This window comes from Narcine bancroftii, chromosome 3, assembly GCF_036971445.1.
Source record: "Narcine bancroftii isolate sNarBan1 chromosome 3, sNarBan1.hap1, whole genome shotgun sequence".
Classification (NCBI taxonomy): Eukaryota; Metazoa; Chordata; class Chondrichthyes; order Torpediniformes; family Narcinidae; genus Narcine; species Narcine bancroftii.
Window position 1 is genome coordinate 98,921,388 of NC_091471.1, and position 21,034 is coordinate 98,942,421.

The 21,034-nt window shown below is 38.3% G+C and overlaps 1 protein-coding gene across 4 annotated transcripts in view; it reads left to right on the forward strand.

The window, feature by feature from the left end:
- The first annotated feature begins 6,258 nt into the window (after window positions 1–6,258).
- Window positions 6,259–21,034, forward strand: part of LOC138757385 (LON peptidase N-terminal domain and RING finger protein 1-like) — a 61,596-nt gene continuing 46,820 nt past the window's right edge. For all 4 annotated transcript variants that reach the window (XR_011353559.1, XR_011353560.1, XM_069924601.1 and 1 more), the window contains exons 1-6: window positions 6,259–6,999; window positions 9,280–9,398; window positions 10,669–10,791; window positions 11,697–11,840; window positions 12,016–12,241; window positions 12,645–12,738. Coding sequence is in view for 2 of the 4 variants with exons in the window: in XM_069924601.1 (XP_069780702.1) it covers window positions 6,291–6,999; window positions 9,280–9,398; window positions 10,669–10,791; window positions 11,697–11,840; window positions 12,016–12,241; window positions 12,645–12,738 (1,415 nt within the window). In the remaining 2 variants the exon portion in view is untranslated. The remainder of the gene's footprint in view (window positions 7,000–9,279; window positions 9,399–10,668; window positions 10,792–11,696; window positions 11,841–12,015; window positions 12,242–12,644; window positions 12,739–21,034) is intronic.

The following is a 21,034-nucleotide window of genomic DNA, read 5'->3' on the forward strand; positions in this document are numbered from 1 at the left end:
ACATGCAAGCCCTTCCCAATTATACTTATCATTGCCTGGACTGGTCCCAACTGCCAAAGCGAGGCAACGACTGCACATTTGTAGTAGGTTGTCTGGGCGCCGGAGACAGCTTCTCCACCTCCCCGGACCGGGATGTTGGGTTGGAATCTTGAAGTTCTTCTTCTTGCTGAGAGATGTTGCCACCTCTTGGAGAGTCTCAAACTTCAGCAGTGGGACCATGGCTTATATTACCCAAAAGTTGTTTACTTCAGATCTTACCTCGTTGAACAAATGATTTAATTATTTTCAAGGTCTCCTGACAGTCTGCGACCAACAAAAGACAACTGCATCTCTTGGTCTCATGGTGTAAATTGGATTATGTCTTCTGATGCAACTGCATCCCTTCTTACATCAGCTGCTCTAAATCCTCCATTAACTCTGCCTGCCGATGTGACATCGTTGAAGTGCGCCGAGGCAGAAGAGCTCTATATGGATCATGGGGGCCCCAGGGCAGGCAAGGCGAATGCTTGTGATGTTCTCAGCCTGTCTCAATATTCAGACTGAGATCCAGAACCATTAATGCCATTAAAACTCTGACGTCTGAGAATCGTATCATTGAGATCAGGAAATGATTCCTGCAAAGGTTGTGGAGAAGCAGGTGACAATTTGAGGTGTAAAGGCAAGCAGAGCGTAGGCGCCAGAGAAGAAGGCGAATGCTGCTTGTTAGCCAAATAGCTCTGATAACAAATCAGACTCTCTGGAGGTTAAACAGATCCCAGGGGGCTGAGTTTTGGAGTAATGTCCTCACCAAATTTGATAATGAAGAATGGAAGAGAAACTTTCGTATGTTGCATTGTACCTTTCATTTTGTGCTGGAACTCAGAGCCTCAACTAAGGCTTCAGACAACAAACTGGCAGTGGCCATTGGAGCCTGGACTTTGATTCGCTGTGCCTTGTGATAGCATCCCACCCCTTGTGAGTTTCAACCCATCAGTACCATCTTTGGTATAGGTGTCAGCACTGTGTGCTTGGTGGTGCAGCAGGTAACTGGAGCTTTGAAGAAGGTCCTCGGTAAATGTTTAATCCTCCTGCCAAGTGGAGCACGTGTCAATTGATGGCTTTGCAGAAAGGGGCTACCGATGTGTGCTGGTGCCATTGATGAGTCACATATTCCCATTATTGCCCCCATCCTGGATGCTGTAACCTACTACAATCGCAAAGGGTGAACTCAGTTCTGCAAGCGGTTGTTAACCACAATTTCTGAAGAGTTTAAGCCATACTCTGTTTTCCGTTTTACAGCTTCACAGATGTGTTTGTGGGGTGGACCGGCCACACGCACACTTGCCAACTCTTCCCTGTACAGAAAGACAGAGGACCAGGGAGGAGACCTCTTCCCACATGACGTGAGGGTGCACCCTTCAAAGCCCTTCGCGCTGATGTTATTCACACTTCTAGTATTCTCGGCCAGATGGCTGCTGCATTTTCAGTGCATGGCTGCTGATAGGGTGTGAAGTAAAGCTGGAAGGTCCAACGATGCACAGGCCTGCAGTGTGGAAACCAGTGTGGACCCAGATTGGTGAACTAACTACATATCTGCATTGTTGTGACCACAGGTATCCCAAAATGTTAATGCAGTGGAGGTCCCAGCACATCTTGTGCGTTACACGACATACCCCCTCAGAACGTGGCTGACGAATGGATTCACGCAGCATCACATACTGGATACAGGACAGTGAAAATTTAACAAAGCCCTGAGTTCTGCAAGGATAGTGGTGGAACATGCTTTTGGTCATCTAAAAGGCTGATGGCAGAGCCTGTCCAAGTGCCTTGATGTTTGTACCAATTTTGTTCCAGATGTTGTGTTTGCATGCTGTATACTGCTCAATAAAGATAATTTGCTGCTAGAGTTGACATCTGTTCCAACAAATCACCCTGCACCCAACAGCCAAGATTGTAATGATCAACAGGCACATAGACGACAGGGCATCCGTGCGGTGATTATGTTGATCCTGTAAAGGGGAGAGGGGGTCTCAGGAGTTGTCGCTATCACTGGGGTATGTCCCTCCTACCCACCATCCCCACCTCAAATATTTTGACATGAGCCTGCGGCATGGTGTCTTATCTGTTCTTGTAATCTCATGAAGCAAACTGTGAAAGAAATGAAACACAAGAGACTGTACGACCTTTTGGAAGTTTAATAAAAAATTGTTTTCTTTGGCACATGTATGGTTTGTTAAATATTCAAGTTAGATAATTATACTAAAGACAACACATGACATAACAATTGTATAATGTCTGGGGGCGTGGCAAGGTGGCATAGGGAACAGACATGCCTTCCAGACCTCTCCTGACTCTAATTTATTGTTTTGTCTTTAAGTGCCCGTTAAAGTTCTTTTAAAAGTTTATAAATAATAAGAGGTGTTGGATTAGTGCCTAATGGTTTATATGCAAAAAAAGAGGTAAAAGAAAATATCAACAGACTGTTTAAAAACTACATTTTCCGAAATTGTCTGAGCCTACTTGTTTACAAGAAGCCAGGACTTAATGTAGAATGGATCCAGAGGAGGACGTGCAGAGTTCGGCATTGAAGCTTCGTTTTAAGCCGGTGAGGCTCTCTGAAGGTCGCATTCAACAGCTTTCAGAACAAGGGGCTGGACGGGTGCCAATATTTCACACAGTGGCCACTGCAGGTGTTGTTGCTGAGGCTTTGACAGTTGAATCAGCTGGGGCACCACCAGCTGGAGAGTTAAAGAGTTGTCATTCGACTGCTATAGTGGTGGCGCTGCAAAATGCATCTTCAATTACAACAGTTTTTCCAGACATCCATTCAGTGAAGATGATTAAAGAGAATTGGCTTAAAGATAACCCCGATCTTCAGTCTCCTGGCATTGCTGGGGGGACTTTGAGAGGGATCTTTATACGAAGTCAAACTGCTAGAAAAGATATTAAATTAAGGGAAGGGACAGAAGATCCCGTGGTCTCTAAGGAACAGCAAGACCCCATTATGCCTGAATCTACTTCTGTTGAAATGTTTGTTAAGGATCTTGAAGATAAGATATATTCTGTATCGAGTCACTTAGCTAATTTTGTGAACCTGTTTATTTCCAAGATTAATGCGATGGCGGAAGTCATTAATGGAGCTTTTAAGCTTGAAACCATTGAAAGATTTGAAATGTGTGATCAAGGTTTAGTCGATGCACAGGATCAACTGAAAGATGAAAATAGAATAATTGAAACATTGCAGATCCAAAATAAAAATTTAGCAAAAAAGGTTGATTGTTTGGAGAATCAATCTAGACGGAACAACGTGAAAATTGTTGGTTTGCCAGAAGGCATAGAAGGACCCAGATCCAAGAAAATTTTTTACTGAATGGATTCCACGAGTGTTAGAACAGGATAAATTCCCTGAAGGTTTAATGCTGGAACATGTTTATAGAGTTTTAAGAAGAAATTCTTTTTCAGGACAGAATCCAAGATCTGTTTTGATTCGTTGTTTAAACTATTGTGACAGAGAGACAATTTTACGTATGGCTATTAGAAATGCCCAGCAAAATAGATCTCCTTTGATGGTTCAGAATAATCCTGTTTTCTTCTATCAAGATTTGAGTCAAGAAATTATGTTTCAACGACGCAAATTTAATTCTGTGAAAGAACGGTTGTGGGAAAAAAAGACATAAGGGAACATTCAGGTTTTCTAGCGGTACTGAAGATTTTTTTAGGATGGAAATTAGCCAAAGTTCTTTGACAATCCTAAAGAGGTTATGGACTTTGCTCAGTCTCTACCAATCATGCAGTTTCTGGAACGATGTAGTCCTTCAAGGTCTCCAAAGAGGGTAGAGATGTAAGGTGGGATCCAGTTTTTTAAAAGAAATAGAAGCAATGGTGACCGAAGTGGTAACATTGATTTAAAAAAATAAATCTTTTATCTTTTTTTTGAGAAGAGTTTAAATAGTTTAAATAATGATGATAGTTTAATGAAATGGGAGTTGGGAGAGGGAACTGGGTGGGCACTAGTTTCCAGAAGTCATCAGCTACCTGTGAGTTATCTCATACCCAATAATTTGGGGGAGTTACCGCTTTGGGCGGTTTAAACAGGAGGAGGTAGTTGTGACCTCCGACCTGTTTTTTTTTCTTTTTAATTTTTGGGTTAAGAAGTGAAGGTTTTTTTAAATTTTTTTTTAAATAAATATTTTTTTTTAAAACTCTTTTTGTTTTCTGATTGTAATTGAGAGGGAATTAGGAGGTTTTTTTTCTCTCCTTTTTTTCTCTTTTTTTGGGGTTTTTTTTCTCTTTTTTTTTCTTTTTTAAGAGGATGATGTCACAGAAGATAATAAGTAAAAAATTGAGGATGTTGAATTAGATGAAGAGGAAGACGAGGGAAAAGATGATAAGAAGAAAAAGAAGAAAATCAAGTACAAATACATTGAGGGAGAAGAGTTTAATAAAATTAAGTTAATTTCTATAGAGAATTTTGAAGATGTTATAAATGAAGAATATGGAGAATTTTATAAGAGTTTGAACTTTTTTTCTTTTTTTTATATAAGGGGAGGGGAAGGGAATAAAAAGTTTATCTGATTGTTTTTCTAAGGGGTGTTTTTGTTCTCTCGATGAATTATAAAGGAAACTTGGTATTAATGTAAATTCTGTATTTATGTATTATTAATTATGATTTTTTGTATAACAGATATGTGGTTGATATATGATTTTAATATTTGAACTTAGTTTTAAAGTGGATTTCATTTGTTAAATACATGTATTATGTTTGATTTATATATATGTTTAAGGGTATTATTTTAGTATTGATTTTTTTTGTTGTTAGTAATTTTTTGTTGTTGTTAAGTTTTATCCTTTTTTTTGTAAGTGGGGGTTCTTTCTATTTTATTTACAATATTGTTAATTAATTCTTCACTCTTTATTTTGGGGGGAGGGTTGGACTAATTTTAAATTATATGATTAATGTTGTGTGATAATTATTGGGGGGGTTAATTTGTGTATTTTAATGATGTAGTATTCTAATTTTTATTATCTTATATTTTATTATTTCTTTAAATGTATTTTTTTTAATTCATGCCATAAAATTTTAAAGTTTAAAAAAAAACAATTGTATAATGTCTGAAACACCAATAGTTTCTAGTAAAAATAGCAGGTGGCATCCAAATGTTCACCTACTGCAGCACAGCATCTGGCAGATGATACTAGCCCCTTTCCCACTGGCACCCTGTCCCAAGAATTAACTGGGAATTTACTGGGACAATGTCCAATGGAAAATGAACCCTGTCCGAACACCAATGACAAATGACGTCATTTCACACCGGGGTCTAACCACCTCAACCTCACTCATATCTCCAGTATTTGCTGATAAAACCAGTGGAAAAGTGACAGTAGAAAGTCACTCGTTTCCAGTTGAAGGTAGAACACCCCAATCCCCAAGGATGAGTATGTTCAGTGGAAAACCAATTAGTGTCCCAGTGGAAATGGCTCAAATTGGCTTCCTATCCTAGGACACTCCATAGCTAATTAACTGGGATGCCAGTGGAAAAGGGGCTACAGATACAGAATTCATGACACTTTTTAAAATTTTTTGAGTTATTTCATGTCTTCAAGCAAATAAAGGTGGAGAAATCCCACAGCCTGACAAGATATTCCCTCGGGCCTTGAGTGAGGCTAGTGCAGAAACTCTTCCTGGCCAGAAAATCTCTCCCGATTTTGCAGTAACTTGAGTTTCTTCTTGTCAGAGTTCACGAGGTCCTCAGAAGCTTGTGAAGGACTCGATCCACTGCTCGTACAGCTCTTGGGCTCCGGGCGTCCGTGGGTCGAGGTCTAGTCTGACGGGTCATAGCAACTTGTCCACCCCATGTTGAAAATTGAAAGTATTAAAAATGATAGGCTCTATCATTAACTGCAAAGCCGTAGAGTGAGGAACAATAGGCTTTATTATAATTTAGACATGTAGTTAGCCCGATTCCAAGTGCTCGACTGAGGTCAGGGAGAGGGAGGTCGACAAGGGGAGGAGTTACCAGGGAGCATGTCATCAGTGGGGGATGCGCCAGCTATCCATCGGCAGTTGCATATTCATATCACCACACACCTATTGCCGGTCACCAGTTTCTCCCTCTGTCCCCCTTTTTATTCAGGCACCTGCCTGACTTTCCACTCTCCTGAAGAAGGGCTCAGGCCTATGACGATGACTACCTTTGACTCCCTATCCCGACTGCACAGATGTCCCTCTTTACCTCCGCGATGTTATGAAACTTGCGACAGGTCTTTTGTAACTGTTTCACGTAGCCCGTCCCCTTCGTCACTCTCAGCCAATGGGAGCGGCGCTCGTGCCCACGCGGGAGCTCGCGGCGACTGGTCGGCCCGTCCCCTTCGCCACTCTTAGCCAATGGCGGCGGCGCTCGGAGTCAGGCGGGAGCGCGCAGGGAGGAGCCGGCCCGTGCCCGAGGCTCTCCCGTCGAGCGGACATGTCGGTGGAGCGGAGTGAGGACGGCGCGTCGCCGTTGGCGAGCGAAGAGAGTTGGGGTTGCGGTGCGGGGTTCGGCCCGGCGCCCGTGAGGAAGGCTTGGGAGGGCGGCGGTTTTGCCCAGGCTACCGCCGAGCGGCTGCGGGAGGTGCTGGAGAGGGGCCGCGGAGCCGCCCAGCTGGGCGACCTGGTGGACTGCCTGCTGCTCGGCTTCAAACGGCGAGCGATGGCAGGAGACCCGGTTCCGGCCGCCGGCCTCCCGGCCCGAACCAGGGGCGTGCTGGACTGCGGCGGTTGTTGGCGGTTGCTTGCTGAGCCGGTCACCCTGCGCTGCGGCCACACTTGCTGCCGGCTCTGTCTTCGTTGGGATCCCCGGTGTAAACTATGTGGGGAGCGGGCGGCCCGCTCCCCACGCTCCAACGTGATCCTGGCTCACCTTGTGGCCAAGTGGTTCCCGGCCGAAGTGAGCCGCGCTCGGGACAAGATCCGACTGGAGGAGTTGCTGGCCGAGGGTCTTTTCCCCGAGGTACTGGCGATGGTGGAACAGCGGGAATTCAGTGAGTATCCGGACGGGAGTGACAGCTTTTCCGGGAATCTCTACGGTTGATTGAGATTGTCGGCCGGGACTGACCTTGTGCAACACGGTTGCATAACCGGCGTGACGTTGTCGGTGCGTGTGTTTTGTATTTGAGTTTGGGACGGACGGTCAGGAGGAGTTTGCTCCTTGCAACCTTTTTGAGAGGGGAAGGGGGGGGGGTGAAATTGCATATTAAAAAATACTTCCGCTGAGTGTTAAAGTCGCTCTCCGGGGCAATCGTTATGTCCACCTTTCCTATCATTATGAATGGGGCTCTGGACTCGTCTTTGGAATTCTCAACCTTGGAGGGAGGTGGAGGCTCCGTTCAAAATCGGGAGAGATTTTCTTTCTCGTGAAAGGTTTGTCCACAAGGTAATAAAGTACTGACGTGGTGTTGGCCGACTTGTGCAAAGTTTTCCGACTTGGTCCAGACCATGACGTCACCGTTATAGCCACACTGCGCCCTTCTGTTTGTTCCGGAATCTGCGTCTGGTCTCGTCATCACAGATCGTGCAGGTATATCAATTCTATTAGAGTAATGTATCAAATTTGCTGTTACAATTTAACATTTGAACGAAAAGAAACTACTGGTGGAACCTTGTTGGGCAATCAGCATCTGTGAGAGCGAAGAAATGGTCAATGTTTTGGGTCAGGGCTCTGCCTCAGAAGGAAGATGGTGAGTTTAAAGAGATGCGGGCTAAGGGTGAAATAGGTGATGGAACCAGGTGGAAGGTGATAAGCGGTGACACTGTTCTTTCTTTCCCCCCCCCCCCCCAATTGAAGCTGCTTGAGTCCCTCCAGCAGACTTTTTTCCCCATTCCAAATGAAACCATATTTTTGGGGTGGGGGTGATGAAGTAGACAAAGACGACGTGGTCAAACAATGATCATGGCAGGTGTACTTTTCGCCTTACACGCTTGAGCAAAGAGGCCGAGTTTCCCACAATAGCTGCAGGTAGCAAATCGAGCCAGGCACTTCTGTCTGTCTTTCCTTCGGGGTTCCAGTATTCCTGGATGTTTCCTTTTCGGTTTCTAGCATTTCACTGGAACGCATGGCACTTTTCAGTGTTTTGGCTAGAGTGACTGCCCGGTTGTAGGTTAAGGGCTCCGTCTCCAGCAGCCTCTGTCAGATGTAACTGAAGTCAATCCAGCTTTGGATTGAAGCATCCAGCTTCAAGGCATTGCAGTGTTGTTGCACATTGAGTGCCCTGACATCACATTCATTTGCCAGTGAGTTGAGAGCCAGTGCTTAGGCAGCATCACTTTCCCTGGGTTTCTGGCGTCTAGTCAGCAACTGGTGTCGAGCAAGCACCACGTTCCATGGCGCTGCATAGTACGCAGTCAGACGTTCCTGGGCTATAGCCAGAGTGGTAGCTCCTTGCGTTACGGTGAAAGGGACCTCACCCAGCAGAGAGTTCAGGTGGCCCCACTATATCACCTCATCGGCCATGTTGTTTCGAGTCATGTAGTAATCAAAACAAGCAATCCAGTGGTTGAAAATTTCTCTGGCCCTCGGGTCGATTATCAGCCGCTCTGGCCTGAGGGCTGCATCCATTTCTGCTAATAAAATTGAAGTGCCAGTTGATGAAGTAGACAAAGACGGTGTCAAACAATAATCATAGCTTTTATTAGGAGAAACTCATGGTACAATAATGAAAGACAATAGATGCATATACAGTTATATCCAAGGGCAGTGTCCTTAACAGTGGAGATAATGCACAGCCAATGTTAGTACAGCAAGGCTCGCCAGAGGGGAGACAGGCAGCTTGGCTGATATTCACCACAGTGGGCAAGTGACAAATCAGGGCAGTGAGATGGTATACAAGAGTACTAAAGAATACTGAAGTTGTGGGTTACCTGAATATTAATTATTTAATAAATATATGAAAGGTGCAGAAGCAAAATCGTGCACATGTTGGTGCTCTGGATGTGTTGTTTTAACTTTTAACCAATTTTCAAATTATGAGGTATATTTGTACATCAAGGTGCCAAGCATGATGGAAATGTGCAAGTTAATGTGAAATATATCCTGAGAAATATAATTTCTCACTTGCTTAAGGGACAATAGGATCTTGAGTATACTGCATTGCGTATAGCTGGTCTGATCTTTTGGCTTCAACACTGGTTTCCTGATCTCATTTTTACTGGATACAGGAGAAATCTATTTACCCTTGTTATTGATGGAGAAAGCTAAAATATTCAATTTTATACTGAACTTTAAATGTCAACGATTTGGATAACTATTTTTTGTATTTTTTCAGAGCACAGTGATATTTCCTTTCTGAGCTACAGGGCTGAATCATATGCTCATCTTCAACTATTCAAAGAAGCAATGGAAGATATAGAAACATTGTGTTTAAGAATGCCTGCTTGGCCTGAAGTAAGTTGTATTGTGCATTTCACTATTTTCCACCGTCTCTTTGGACAGAAATGTATTTCATTGCCAATGTAAATAAATGAATCAGCCTAAATCATCCAATCAATTCAACAATTTTGTGTAGTTGAACCTACAAGTTAAGAACAGCTCTAAATCCAAGAACTGAAAGACAACCATCTTAATAACTGAAATACTGCATTATTTTCACATCATTCAGTGAAGCAGTTAGCTCAATGCATTTGCAGTGCCAGCAAACCCGGGTTGATCCATCGCTGTCTTAAAAGAGTTTGTATGTACTCCCCATTTCATTCGGGTGCTCCGGTCTCCTCCCATATTCCAAAGATGTACGGATTTTGTGGGTTAATTCGGGAGGCATGGGCCAGGATGGCCTGTTACCATGCTATATCTGTAAATTAAAAAAATAATTAAACTATCAAAACTGAGAAGTAAGACTTGTTTTAATTGGGTGTTTAAAATGTAGTGCTTCTCCAGAAGAGCTGAAATCTCTACTACTTTGACATTAATATTTTTATTAAGATTTTATCCAAAAATAGCAACTATGTCTAAAACAAAATAATAATCCACATCTATTGTTAGTCTATCTCCCTATAAGTAAAATAAATTTTTAATCCATAAGTATTAGAAGTTAAAATTTTAAATTGCATAGAATCCACATCTGTCAAATTGTTAAAGTGCAAATAATTAAAATATTGTGCCAATGTTAGTATGCTTGCCAATATAAAATCATTTGGATTTGTTCAGAAAGTATTGTTTCCTTGAATGGCAAAATGTTAAGTGAATATAAAGTCAATCCAGAAACAAAAAAGTCCAGGACCATTTTAAAGTGCCATTGGTATTATGATGTTGGTTGGAATTGTAATTTGGCTAAAATTTAAAATAAAGATGTTCAATTGTTAAGATGCTTATGTAAATGTGTATTATGTTTTGGGTTAATGGAAAGTCGAGTACTTGCTACAAAGGCACATTTCAGCCTCCGCAGTATACTTTTGGGACTTAAAAATGTTATTTAATCTTAATACATAAAAACAAGAAATGATAGGTCACCATTCAAGTTCATTGTGCAAGTGTTTCAAAACTTGGATGCAATTGGTACCTCAAATGTTTAAATTTTAAAACAGCTGTCATTAAATGAGGATTTTGAGTTGGGCTTGCAATTCTATTCTAGTTTGTTACTGAATGATTATAGTCCAATTTGGAGTAGCCTTTGCCTGTTTACCTCCAAGTTTGTGTAAAAGCTGTTCAATTCTTTCAGGGATACTTTCGAAAAGGCAGAGTGCTCTATGTGATGGGTCGGGTTGATGAAGCGATTCAATTGTTTCTTCATTGTTTGGCCTTGGCTAAAACTTTTACTCCGGCAAAAGTAGAATTGGAAAAGGTAAAGTCTTTCTGCAGCTTTAATGACTTGAAAATTCAAATGAATTGAATGTTTAAATTTGTGGGACTAAATTACATCCAGGCATTTTTTTTATATAGATAATTTAAATGAAGACAGAATCTAAAATTTTGGAATGGGTAATTTTTTTTAACCATTTACCATATATTTCAGCGTACAAGTTCTTTACCCAATTTTTCAGTATGTCTGGGCCTCCCAGGAGCAACCCAAATTTTTTTAAAGCACCCCAGTCGCAAGTAACAAGGCTGTAAATTAAGTTTAAAAAAAAAACCCTCCATCTACCAGTCAGCGCGCACTGAGCTGGAGCTGCAACATCATTCTCCAGGCGGGAGCCGAAACCTCGGCCTACTAGGCAGGAGTAGCGACGCGACCACAGGGTCCCAAGTAGGAACAGTTATGGCAGCGCCCGGTGGGGAGGTCCTTCCAGCATTGACTTGTGCAGTGAATTGACATCAATTTTTTTTTGGTAATTTGAAGGTCTCAAAAATATATACATCGTACAAGTTGACCCCTCCCCCCACCACCACTGGAGACATTTTTTAGGGTTTCACGGCTTGACTTGTAGGCTGAAATATATGGTAACTGTTGCACCAACTGCATGGACTTGAGTACAGTCCAAGTTGTGTTTGCACAATCTCTCCATAACTGCATAAGTTTGTTTCTATAATATTAATGACTGTTAGTAGGTTAGTTGGTAATGATAATCCATTCATGCAGGTTGATTACAAAAAGCAGTCAGAGGTTGATTGATGGTTGTGTACTAGAAAAAATAAGTAGTAGGGGAAATGAGGAAAGCATTAATGGGATTATTCTGGCAAATTGAATTGTACCTCATGTTTTTAAATATTGAATGTTTTTAGGATTGAAACATGTTTATTCCCAAATAGATTTTGTCTCATTTGCTGTCCCATGGTCCTGAGAATATTAAAGAAGGATTACTGAAGAGCCGAAATAAAGATTTGACAGTGCAATTGTCTACTGCTATTAGCTCCTGTCAACTTCTGCCTCATTCAACAAAGTTGAAAAACGAAGTGAGTTTCTTGATTTTTGTTTTTTGCACATGTTAAATTATATTCATTGGCTGAATTCAGTTTTTCATTCTTGTTTTCTGCATATTATTTTTCTTGCATTTCATCAGAAATGATGGCTTGTCTTAATTCAGTGCACATAAACTAACAAACATTTTAATACATCTGTATTAAACAGACATCAAATGCATCAAACTTCAAGAAGGGAGAGCAAGTATGTCTGAATCAGACACAGTTGGTACAGTTGTCACCATCAGTGGAGAAAACTGTTGGATTGAGAAAAGTTTTTTCAGCTCCACTGCTTTCAAGCCAAGAGAAACCCATTTACATGAAAAGAAAGCTGTCTGTCAGTGATCAAGAAATAAAGAATACTGCCAATTGGAAGAATAAACACCAAAAACGAGGTCTGTCATTGAGTTTTGTTATGCTGGAGTACAGAATGAATGCTGCCTATGCAGCTTTAAATTTGGCAGTTCTTAAGTGCAAGAATTAAATAAATTCACATACTATATTCATATCTGAATTGTTGCAGCTTTATATTTTAATTTAATATATCTTGCTACTGTTTTGACTCTACAGTTGCATAAAGTATTAAGGTGTGATTTTTTTTTCTCTATTGGATTATGTTACTTTTGCTCAGGGTTTTGCAAAGTACTCATAATCGAGGAAGATTGATTTGTTCTATTATGTGGCTAGAGTAAATATTGATGTCCAATTATTGACAATTACTGTAATTCAAAATAGTCCTGTTGAGCAAAAAAAGGAGTAAATTTTCCTTCATAAAATGTAAACTTTATTTGTCTTCAGATATTGAACAGCTGTGCCATTTAACATGTTCTGAGAGTACAATAACAAAAGATCTAATAGATACATCAGACTTTGAATGCCCTCTCTGCATGAGGTAAGAAATATTCAATGGAAATATTAAATTTGGCAAATGAAAATTTCTATGCTAGTTCTAAGTTTTAAACTGAATCAGAACTGAAATAAAGCACCATCCAACTAATAAATAGAGCTTGCATAGGTCAACCAAATTTTAAGTTAGGATTTTTTTGCATAAAATCCTATTTTTTTTTCTTTAAAAAAATTATATATGTCCACACTATACTTTTTTAAAACTTATTTTTCTGGGTTGTAGTTATAATGTGACTTGTTGGTCTATCTAATTTTTTTTTAATTAGCTACCATTTTTTAAAAACTTTTATCCATTTTCTTTTTATTGTCTATTTGGCTTCCTCATCTGATCATAAGACATAGTCACAATAATTCAGCCCATTGAGTCTGCCCTGCAATTTAATCATGAGCTGATCAATTTTCCCACTCAGCCCCACTGCCTGTCCTTCTCCTCAAAACCTTGGATGCCCTGGCTTATCAAGAGCCTATCAATCAGCACCCACATTTATAAATTGGGTCATAATAAACCTAAAGCAGAAGTTGTAACAAATGGGCAAATATCAGATTTTTTAAAAATTGACTAGATCAAGTAGACAAGGATGTCCATTGTCACCTTCATTATTTATTTTAGCAATAGAGCCTTTAGCAGAATTAGATTTGATAATGATATTAAAAGATTTTAAGTGAAGAGAAAAGAACATAAGATTGTTTTCAGATGATGTTATAATGTAGTTGACTGAACCAGAAAGGTCAATAAGTAAATTGTATTTAAGATTAAAAGAATATGGAGTACTATCTGGTTACAAAATAAATTGTGATAATGAAATAATGCCTATAGTTAGAGCAGATTCTAAGCAATATAAGAGGGAAAGAAAGTTTAATGCCAGAGAGATGCAATTAAATGTCTATGTATTAAATGAGATAATTTACATAATTTATTTAAACTGAATTGTACATCATTTGCTTAAGAAAGTAGAAGATTTATGGAAATGGAAGGAACTACCTATAACTCTAATAGGAAAGGTTAACTGTATAAAAATATTTCCTAGGGTACAATATTTACTTCAAACGTTACCTATATACCATAAAAAAATTTCAAGAACTAAGTGTGTAAGAAAATTTATTTGGAAAGGAAAAATGGCAAGAGTTCCATTAGAAAAATAACATGGAAATTTGAAATGGGAGGATTACGGTTACCACATTTTAAGAATTATAGAGCAGCACAATTGAGATTTCTCTCTCCTTTTTTTCAAGAGGGAGATAAACCAGCATGGATATAGACAGAAGTGAATAAAATAGAATAAATCAGAGAATTTTATCTATAAATGGAATAAGTTGTTTATTGGAGGTAGAGATGCTCCTTTGTTGAAACATTTTTTAAAATCTGGAATAAAATACATTTGGAATGGGAATAAGAAGTTTTCAGTCACCAGGAATGATATTGAATCAGAATCAACTTATTCCTTTTACAATAAATATTTTTTTAAACATTTGGTTTAACAAAGGAATTGCTTTCCTTTATTCGGAATCCTTGGGGGACAGTGTGTTCCACTCGATCAGGTCATTTTATCGTCTTAACATTTTAGGGGGTGGAGGTCTGAGGCAATGTTCCATGTATGGTTCCCAAGTTTGTTCAAATAATATGAATTTATTTTTTAAATGGCTATTTTTTCCAATGCAATACATTTATTCATTTCCATGTACCATTGCTGTATTCTCAGGCTTTCTTCCGATTTCCAAGTTGACATTATACATTTTTTTTTGCTACAGCTAAGGCTATCATAATATATCTTTTTTGCGCTTCATCCAGTTTGAGGCCTAATTCCTTACTTCTTAGATGACTTAAAAGAAAGATCTCTGGATTTTTTGGTATGTTGTTTTTTGTGGTTTCATTTAATATCTGATTTAGATCTTCCCAAAACTTTTTCACTTTCTCACATGCCCAAATTGCATGTACTGTTCCCATTTCCTCCTTACAGCGAAAACATCTATCTGATAATCTTGGATCCCATTTTTTTTTTTACTTTTGGGGGGTATATAACCTGTGTAACCAATTATACTGTATCATGCATAACCTTGTGTTTATTATATTCTTCATAGTTCCAGAACATAACTTTTCACATGTTTCATTTTTTATCTTTATGTTTAAATCCTTTTCCCACTTTTTGTTTGAGTTTATAGCTTATTTCATCATTTTCCTTATCTTGCAGCTTAATGTACATGTTTGTTATAAATCTTTTAATTATCATTGTGTCTGTAATCACATATTCAAAGCTGCTTCCTTCTGGTAACCTCAGTCGGTTTCCCAATTTATCCTTTAAGTAGGCTTTCAATTGATGATATGCAAACATTGTACCATGAGTTATTCCATATTTGTACTTCAATTGTTCAAATGTTAATAAATTATTTCCCAAAAAACAATTTTCTATTCTTTTGATTCCTTTTCTCTCTCATTCTCTAAAGAAAACGTTGTTTATTGTAAAAGGGATTAGCTGATTTTGCATCAATAATAATTTTGGTATTTGGTAATTTGTTTTTTTCCTTTTCCTAAATGAATCTTCTTCAATATATTGTGTAAATGATGCATTACTGGTGAGCTTTTATATCATACCAGCTTTTCATCCCACTTATAAAGTATATGTTCCGGTACCTTCTCTCCTATTTTATCTAGCTCTATCTTAGTCCAATCTGGTTTTTCCCTTGTCTGATAAAAATCTGATAAATACGTTAATTGTGCTGCTCTATAATAATTTCTAAATTTTGGTAACTGCAAACCACCTTGGTTGTACCTCTCTGTAAATTTATCTAACACTATCCTTGGTTTTCCCCCCCCCCCCCACCCCCCACTTCCATAAAAATTTCCTTATTATTCTCTTTAGTTCATTAAAGAATTTCTCTGTTAAGGGAATTTGTAACAATTGAAATAAGTATTGTATCCTTGGGAAGACATTAATTTTAATGCAATTTACCCACCCTATCAATGTTGGTGGTAATTCTTTCCAATGTTCTCAGTCTTCCTGCAATTTCTTTATTAGTGGCTGATAATTTAATTTGTACAAGTGGCTTAAATTATTATCTCACCTAATACCTAGGTATCGGATTGCTTGTGTTTGCCATTTGAATGGTGATTCTTTTTTAAATTCTGTATTATCCACATTACTCATTGGCATCACTTCACTTTTATTTGCATTGATCTTGTACCCCGATATTTCTCCATACTACAATTTCTTGTGTAGTTCTTTTATTGATATTTCTGGTTCTGTTAAGTATACTATGATGTCATCTGCAAATAAACTGATTTTATACTCCTTCTCCTTTATTCTTATCCCTTATATTTTATTTTCTGTTCTTATCAGTTCTGCCAATGGTTCTATTGCTAAATCAAACAGTGAGGGAGATAATGGATATCCTTGCCTAGTTGACCTACTTAATTTAAATTGGTTCGATACATATCCATTTACTGTTACCTTCGCCAATGGTCCATTATATAATGCTTTAATCCAATTAATATATTTTTCTTGTAGATTGAACCTCTGTAATACTTTGAAATAATAATTCCATTCTACCCTGTCAAAGGCTTTATCTGCGTCTAAAGCTACAGCCACTGTTGGTATCTTATTTCCTTGAACTTCATGAATTAAATTAATAGATTTACAGACATTATCTGCTGTTCGTCTTTTCTTAATAAATCCAGTTTGATCTTGTTTTACTATTTTTGGTACACAGTCGGTCAATCTGGTCAATATTGGTCTATATGATGCTGGTGTTGATGGATCCTTCCCCGTCTTTGGTATTACTGTAATTATTGCTGTCTTATAAGAATCTGGCAGGTTTTGTGTTTCTTCTATCTGGTTCATTACATCCAGGAGGGGAGGAATTAATAACTCTTTAAATGTTTTATAGAATTCTATTGGGAATCCATCCTCTCCAGGCTTTTTATTGTTTGGCAGCTTTTTTAATATATCCTGTACTTCCTCTATTTCAAATGGTTTTATCAGTTTTGTTCCTCTTCTTGCAATTTCGGCAGTTCATTTTTAGCTAAAAACTTCTATTTTGTCATCTTTCCCCTCGTTCTCAGTTTGGTATAATTGTTCATAACATTCCTTAAAGTTCTCATTAATCTCCTATGGATTATATGTAATTTGTTTGTCCTTTTTCCTTGATGCCAATACAGTTCTTTTAGCTTGTCTGTTTTAAGTTGCCAGGCTAATATTTTGTGTTTTTTCTCCTAGTTCATAATACTTTTGCTTTATTTTCATTGTTCTTCTCCACCTTATACGTTTGTAATGTTTCGTATTTGATTTTTTTTGTCTCCCAATTCTCTTTTTGTTATATCATCCCTTGTTGCTAGTTCTTTTTCTGTACTTGCTATCTCCCTTTCCAACTGTTCTATTTCCCGATTGTAGTCGTTTTTCAACTTGGTTACATAACTTATTATCTGCCCTCTAATGAAGGCTTTCATTGCATCCCATAATATAAATTTGTCTTTCACTGATTCCGTATTTATTTCAAAGTTTTAATTTGACGTTCAATAAACTCTAAATTCCTGCCTTTTAAGTAGCATGGAGTTTAACCTCCATCCATATTTTCTTGGTGGGACGACCTCTAGTTCTATTGCTAATAACAAGGGTGAATTATCAGATAGCAATCTAGCTTTATATTCAGTTTTTCTAACTCTCCCTTGAATATGGGCAGACAACAAAAACATATCAATCCTTGAGTATGTTTTATGCCTACTCGAATAATGTGAGTATTCCTTCTCCCTTGGGTGCTGTCTCCTCCATATATGCATAAGTTTCATTTCCTGCATTGATTTAACCATAAATTTGGCCACTTTATTTTTGCAAGTCTTTTGTCCAGTTTTATCCAACATTGGGTCCAAATTAAGGTTAAAATCCCCTCCTATCAATATATTCCATTGCATATCTACAATCTTAAAAACAAATTTTGCATAAACTTTTATATATATATTGAGCAAATTCCAAAATTCTGAATATATCTGACACTTTATCATTACATACCTCCCTGCTGGATCTATTATTTCCTCCTCTATTTTGATTGGTACATTTTTATTAATATAGCTGCACCTCTAGCTTTTGAATTATAGGATGCCGCTACGTGCCCTACCCAGTCTCTCTTTAATTTATTATGTTCCACTTCATTTAGATGTGTTTCCTGCACAAATGCTATGCCTATTTTTTCTTCTTTCAGTCAATTTAATAGCCTCTTCCATTTAATTTGTTTATGATTCCATTAATATTTATAGTCATATAATTCAACATGACCATCTCATATCCTGTTTACACCTCATTTCTGCTTCCTCACCACCACCATCCCTCTTTTCCCCATTTTCATCTGTTTTCCCTTTTTAAACTCAATGTATGACAACGCATTTAAAACATAAAATACTTCAACAACTCCCACTCAAATATTCCCTTAGCCCCAAATGTCCCCCCACCCCTCCACCTCTCTGAGTTGCCCCTTATCCCTTGCCGGGCAACCACAACTCCCCTATCCATTTGGATCGCGAACCCGATCGCAAGTGTCAATTGATTTCGCAGTGACGGTTATTCTCTCCCACCCAGTACCCCCCCCTCAGAAAAGACGTCTTTTTACACACATAACAAAGTTCACCTTTTGTTTTCCCCCTTACTTTTTCTTCCCTTCTTTAGTTCTTATCTATACATTATTTTTACATCTTTATATATATTTTATCGCCATTCTTCATTCTTGTTACATCTCTTCATCTCTCCTGTCCTGCAGGCGTTCTGCAAATTCTCGTGCTTCCTCTGGATCCAAGAACAGTCTGTTTTGTTCCCCAGGGATAAATATTTTTAGCACAGCTGGATGTCTTAACATAAATTTATAACCTTTTTTCCATAGGATCGATTTTGCTGTATTAAACTCCTTCCTCTTTGAGTTCAAAACTTATGTCTGGGTAAAAAAATATTTTTTGACCCTTGTATTCCAATGGTTTATTGTCTTCTCTAATTTTATTCCTTGCCCACTCCAGTATATTTTCTCTTGTTGTATATCTCAAAAATTTTACTAAAACAGATCTTGGTTTTTTATGTCTCTGTTGTTTCGGTGCTAGTGTTCTGTGTGCCCTTTCTATTTCAATTCCTTTCTGTATTTCTGTCATTCCCAGGACCTTTGAGATCCATTCTTTTATAAATTCCTTCATGTCTGTGCCGCCTTCATCTTCCTTTAGGCCCACTATTTTTATGTTGTTTCGCCTACTATAGTTTTCCATTATATCAATTTTCTGAGCTAACAACTCTTGTGACTCTTAAGAATAAAATTGGAAGAAAGTGATAAAAAGTTAAGTCATTCACTTCCATTTCTACAGCCGTTTCTCGTTCTTCCACATTTTCTAATCTTTTCCCTATTTCTGTCATGACCAGCTCTATTCTACTCACTTTTTCTTCTGTACTTTTCATTTTTCTTTTCATTTCACTAAATTCTAATGTCAACCATTCTTTTAATGCTCTCATTTGTTAGTGAAAATTTTTTTTATATATATTCTGTCCATCTGTTTTACCTTCTATTTCTCTGTGCAGATCATGGTCTTCTTCCTCTTCTTCTGTGTTTGTGTCTTATTCTTCCTTGTATCTGTGTCTCTTCTGACTTTCCTGATGAGTTGCTTGTCTCACTTTGCTGGGCATCTTCTTGGTTGGCTTCTTGCTGTTGGTCCTCTTCTTCTGGCTAATCAACTTTTGGGCCTCCTGCTGCGCTTCTTTCCTTTCACTCCCTTTCCTGTCGCTTTTCTGAGAGCCCTGGTGTCAGGCATCCCTCAGCTGGTCACATTGTGTTTGCCCGCTCCTCAGCTGAGCCCCCCTCCCGTCGGTTTTCTCCTTCTCCTTAGTAAGCGCACAGCACACTTTTGTTTGCAGTGCCATTTTTGCAGTCCTCGGAGAACGGGCTCTCTTCTCCACAATGGCTCCCTGTTTCTTCATGCAGGTAAGGCCTTCTCCTTTCTCTTCTGGCGTCTTTTCTTTTTTTCCTGTTTTTACTTTTTCCTTCTTGGGTGCCATTTTCTTTCTTTTCACTACAACTTTCTTTTATTTGTTGTTTTGTATTTCTTGAACTTTGTATTTTCTTCACTTTATTTCTTCTTTTCTGGAGAGGGCTGGTATTCCCCTACCGGCCACTACTCCATCACGTGACTCCTGGGAGATATTTTTGACATAGAATTGAAATTAAATAAATATCAAAAATAATTGATTAAAATAGCCCAAGCAGTAGCTAGAAAATGTATGGTAGTAACTTGGAAGTCAGATGCATATTTCGGAATGAGAAGATGGCATACTGAAATAAGTTATAAACCACTTGAAAAGTTTACATATTTTCAAACTGCAGAAATTAGGTTGTAATCACCCAACCTGAATCTTCCGACTCCTAAACTTAAGATATGTTTGATTTTACTTGATAGTTTTAATAATTGTGTTACTTAAATATCCAGATGTTTTTTTTTCTATCGGGCTGATTTTTATTTTGCGGGTGAGTTTAAATATTTTAAATCACTATGTATTAATATTAGTTTGATCAAGACAAATTATAATTTTTGATGTGTTTGTGGAAATTTAAATAAAATTAAAAAAAAAAGGAACCTATCAATTTCTGCCTTAAATACACCCAATGATCTAGTTTCCACAACAGGCTGTGGAGACAAATTGCAGATTTACCACCCTTTGGCAAAAGAAATTGTTTTTCATCTCTGTTCTAAACGAATGCCCTTCAATCCTGAAGTTGTGCCGTCTTGTCCTACACTCTCCCACCATAGGAAAATAACCATCTACATCTATTCTGTCCATGCATTTCAACATTCAAACTGTTTCAATGAGATCCCCCCTCATTCACCTAAATTCCAATGAGTATAGTTCAAAAGCCATCAAATGCTCCGCATATAACTCTTTTATTTAACAGAATCATCCTTGTGAACCTCCTCTGAATCATCTCCATGACAGTACATTTTTTCTTAAATGAGGAGCCCAAAACTGCTCACAATACTCCCAAGTGAGGACTCACCAATGCTTTATAAAACTTCAAAATTTCATGCCTGCTATTTCTCTTGAAATGAATGCCAGCATTGCATTTGCTTTCATCACCAACTCAACATGCAAATTTACCTTCAGGCTATCCTACACAAGGACTCCTAGGTCCTTTTGCATCTGGGTATTTTCAATTTTCTCTCTATTTAGAAAATAGACTGCCCATTTTTTTTAAAACTCAAGTGCATAACCATACACTTTCCGACATTATATTTCTCTGCCGATTCTCCATTTTTGTACTTGAAGATTTCC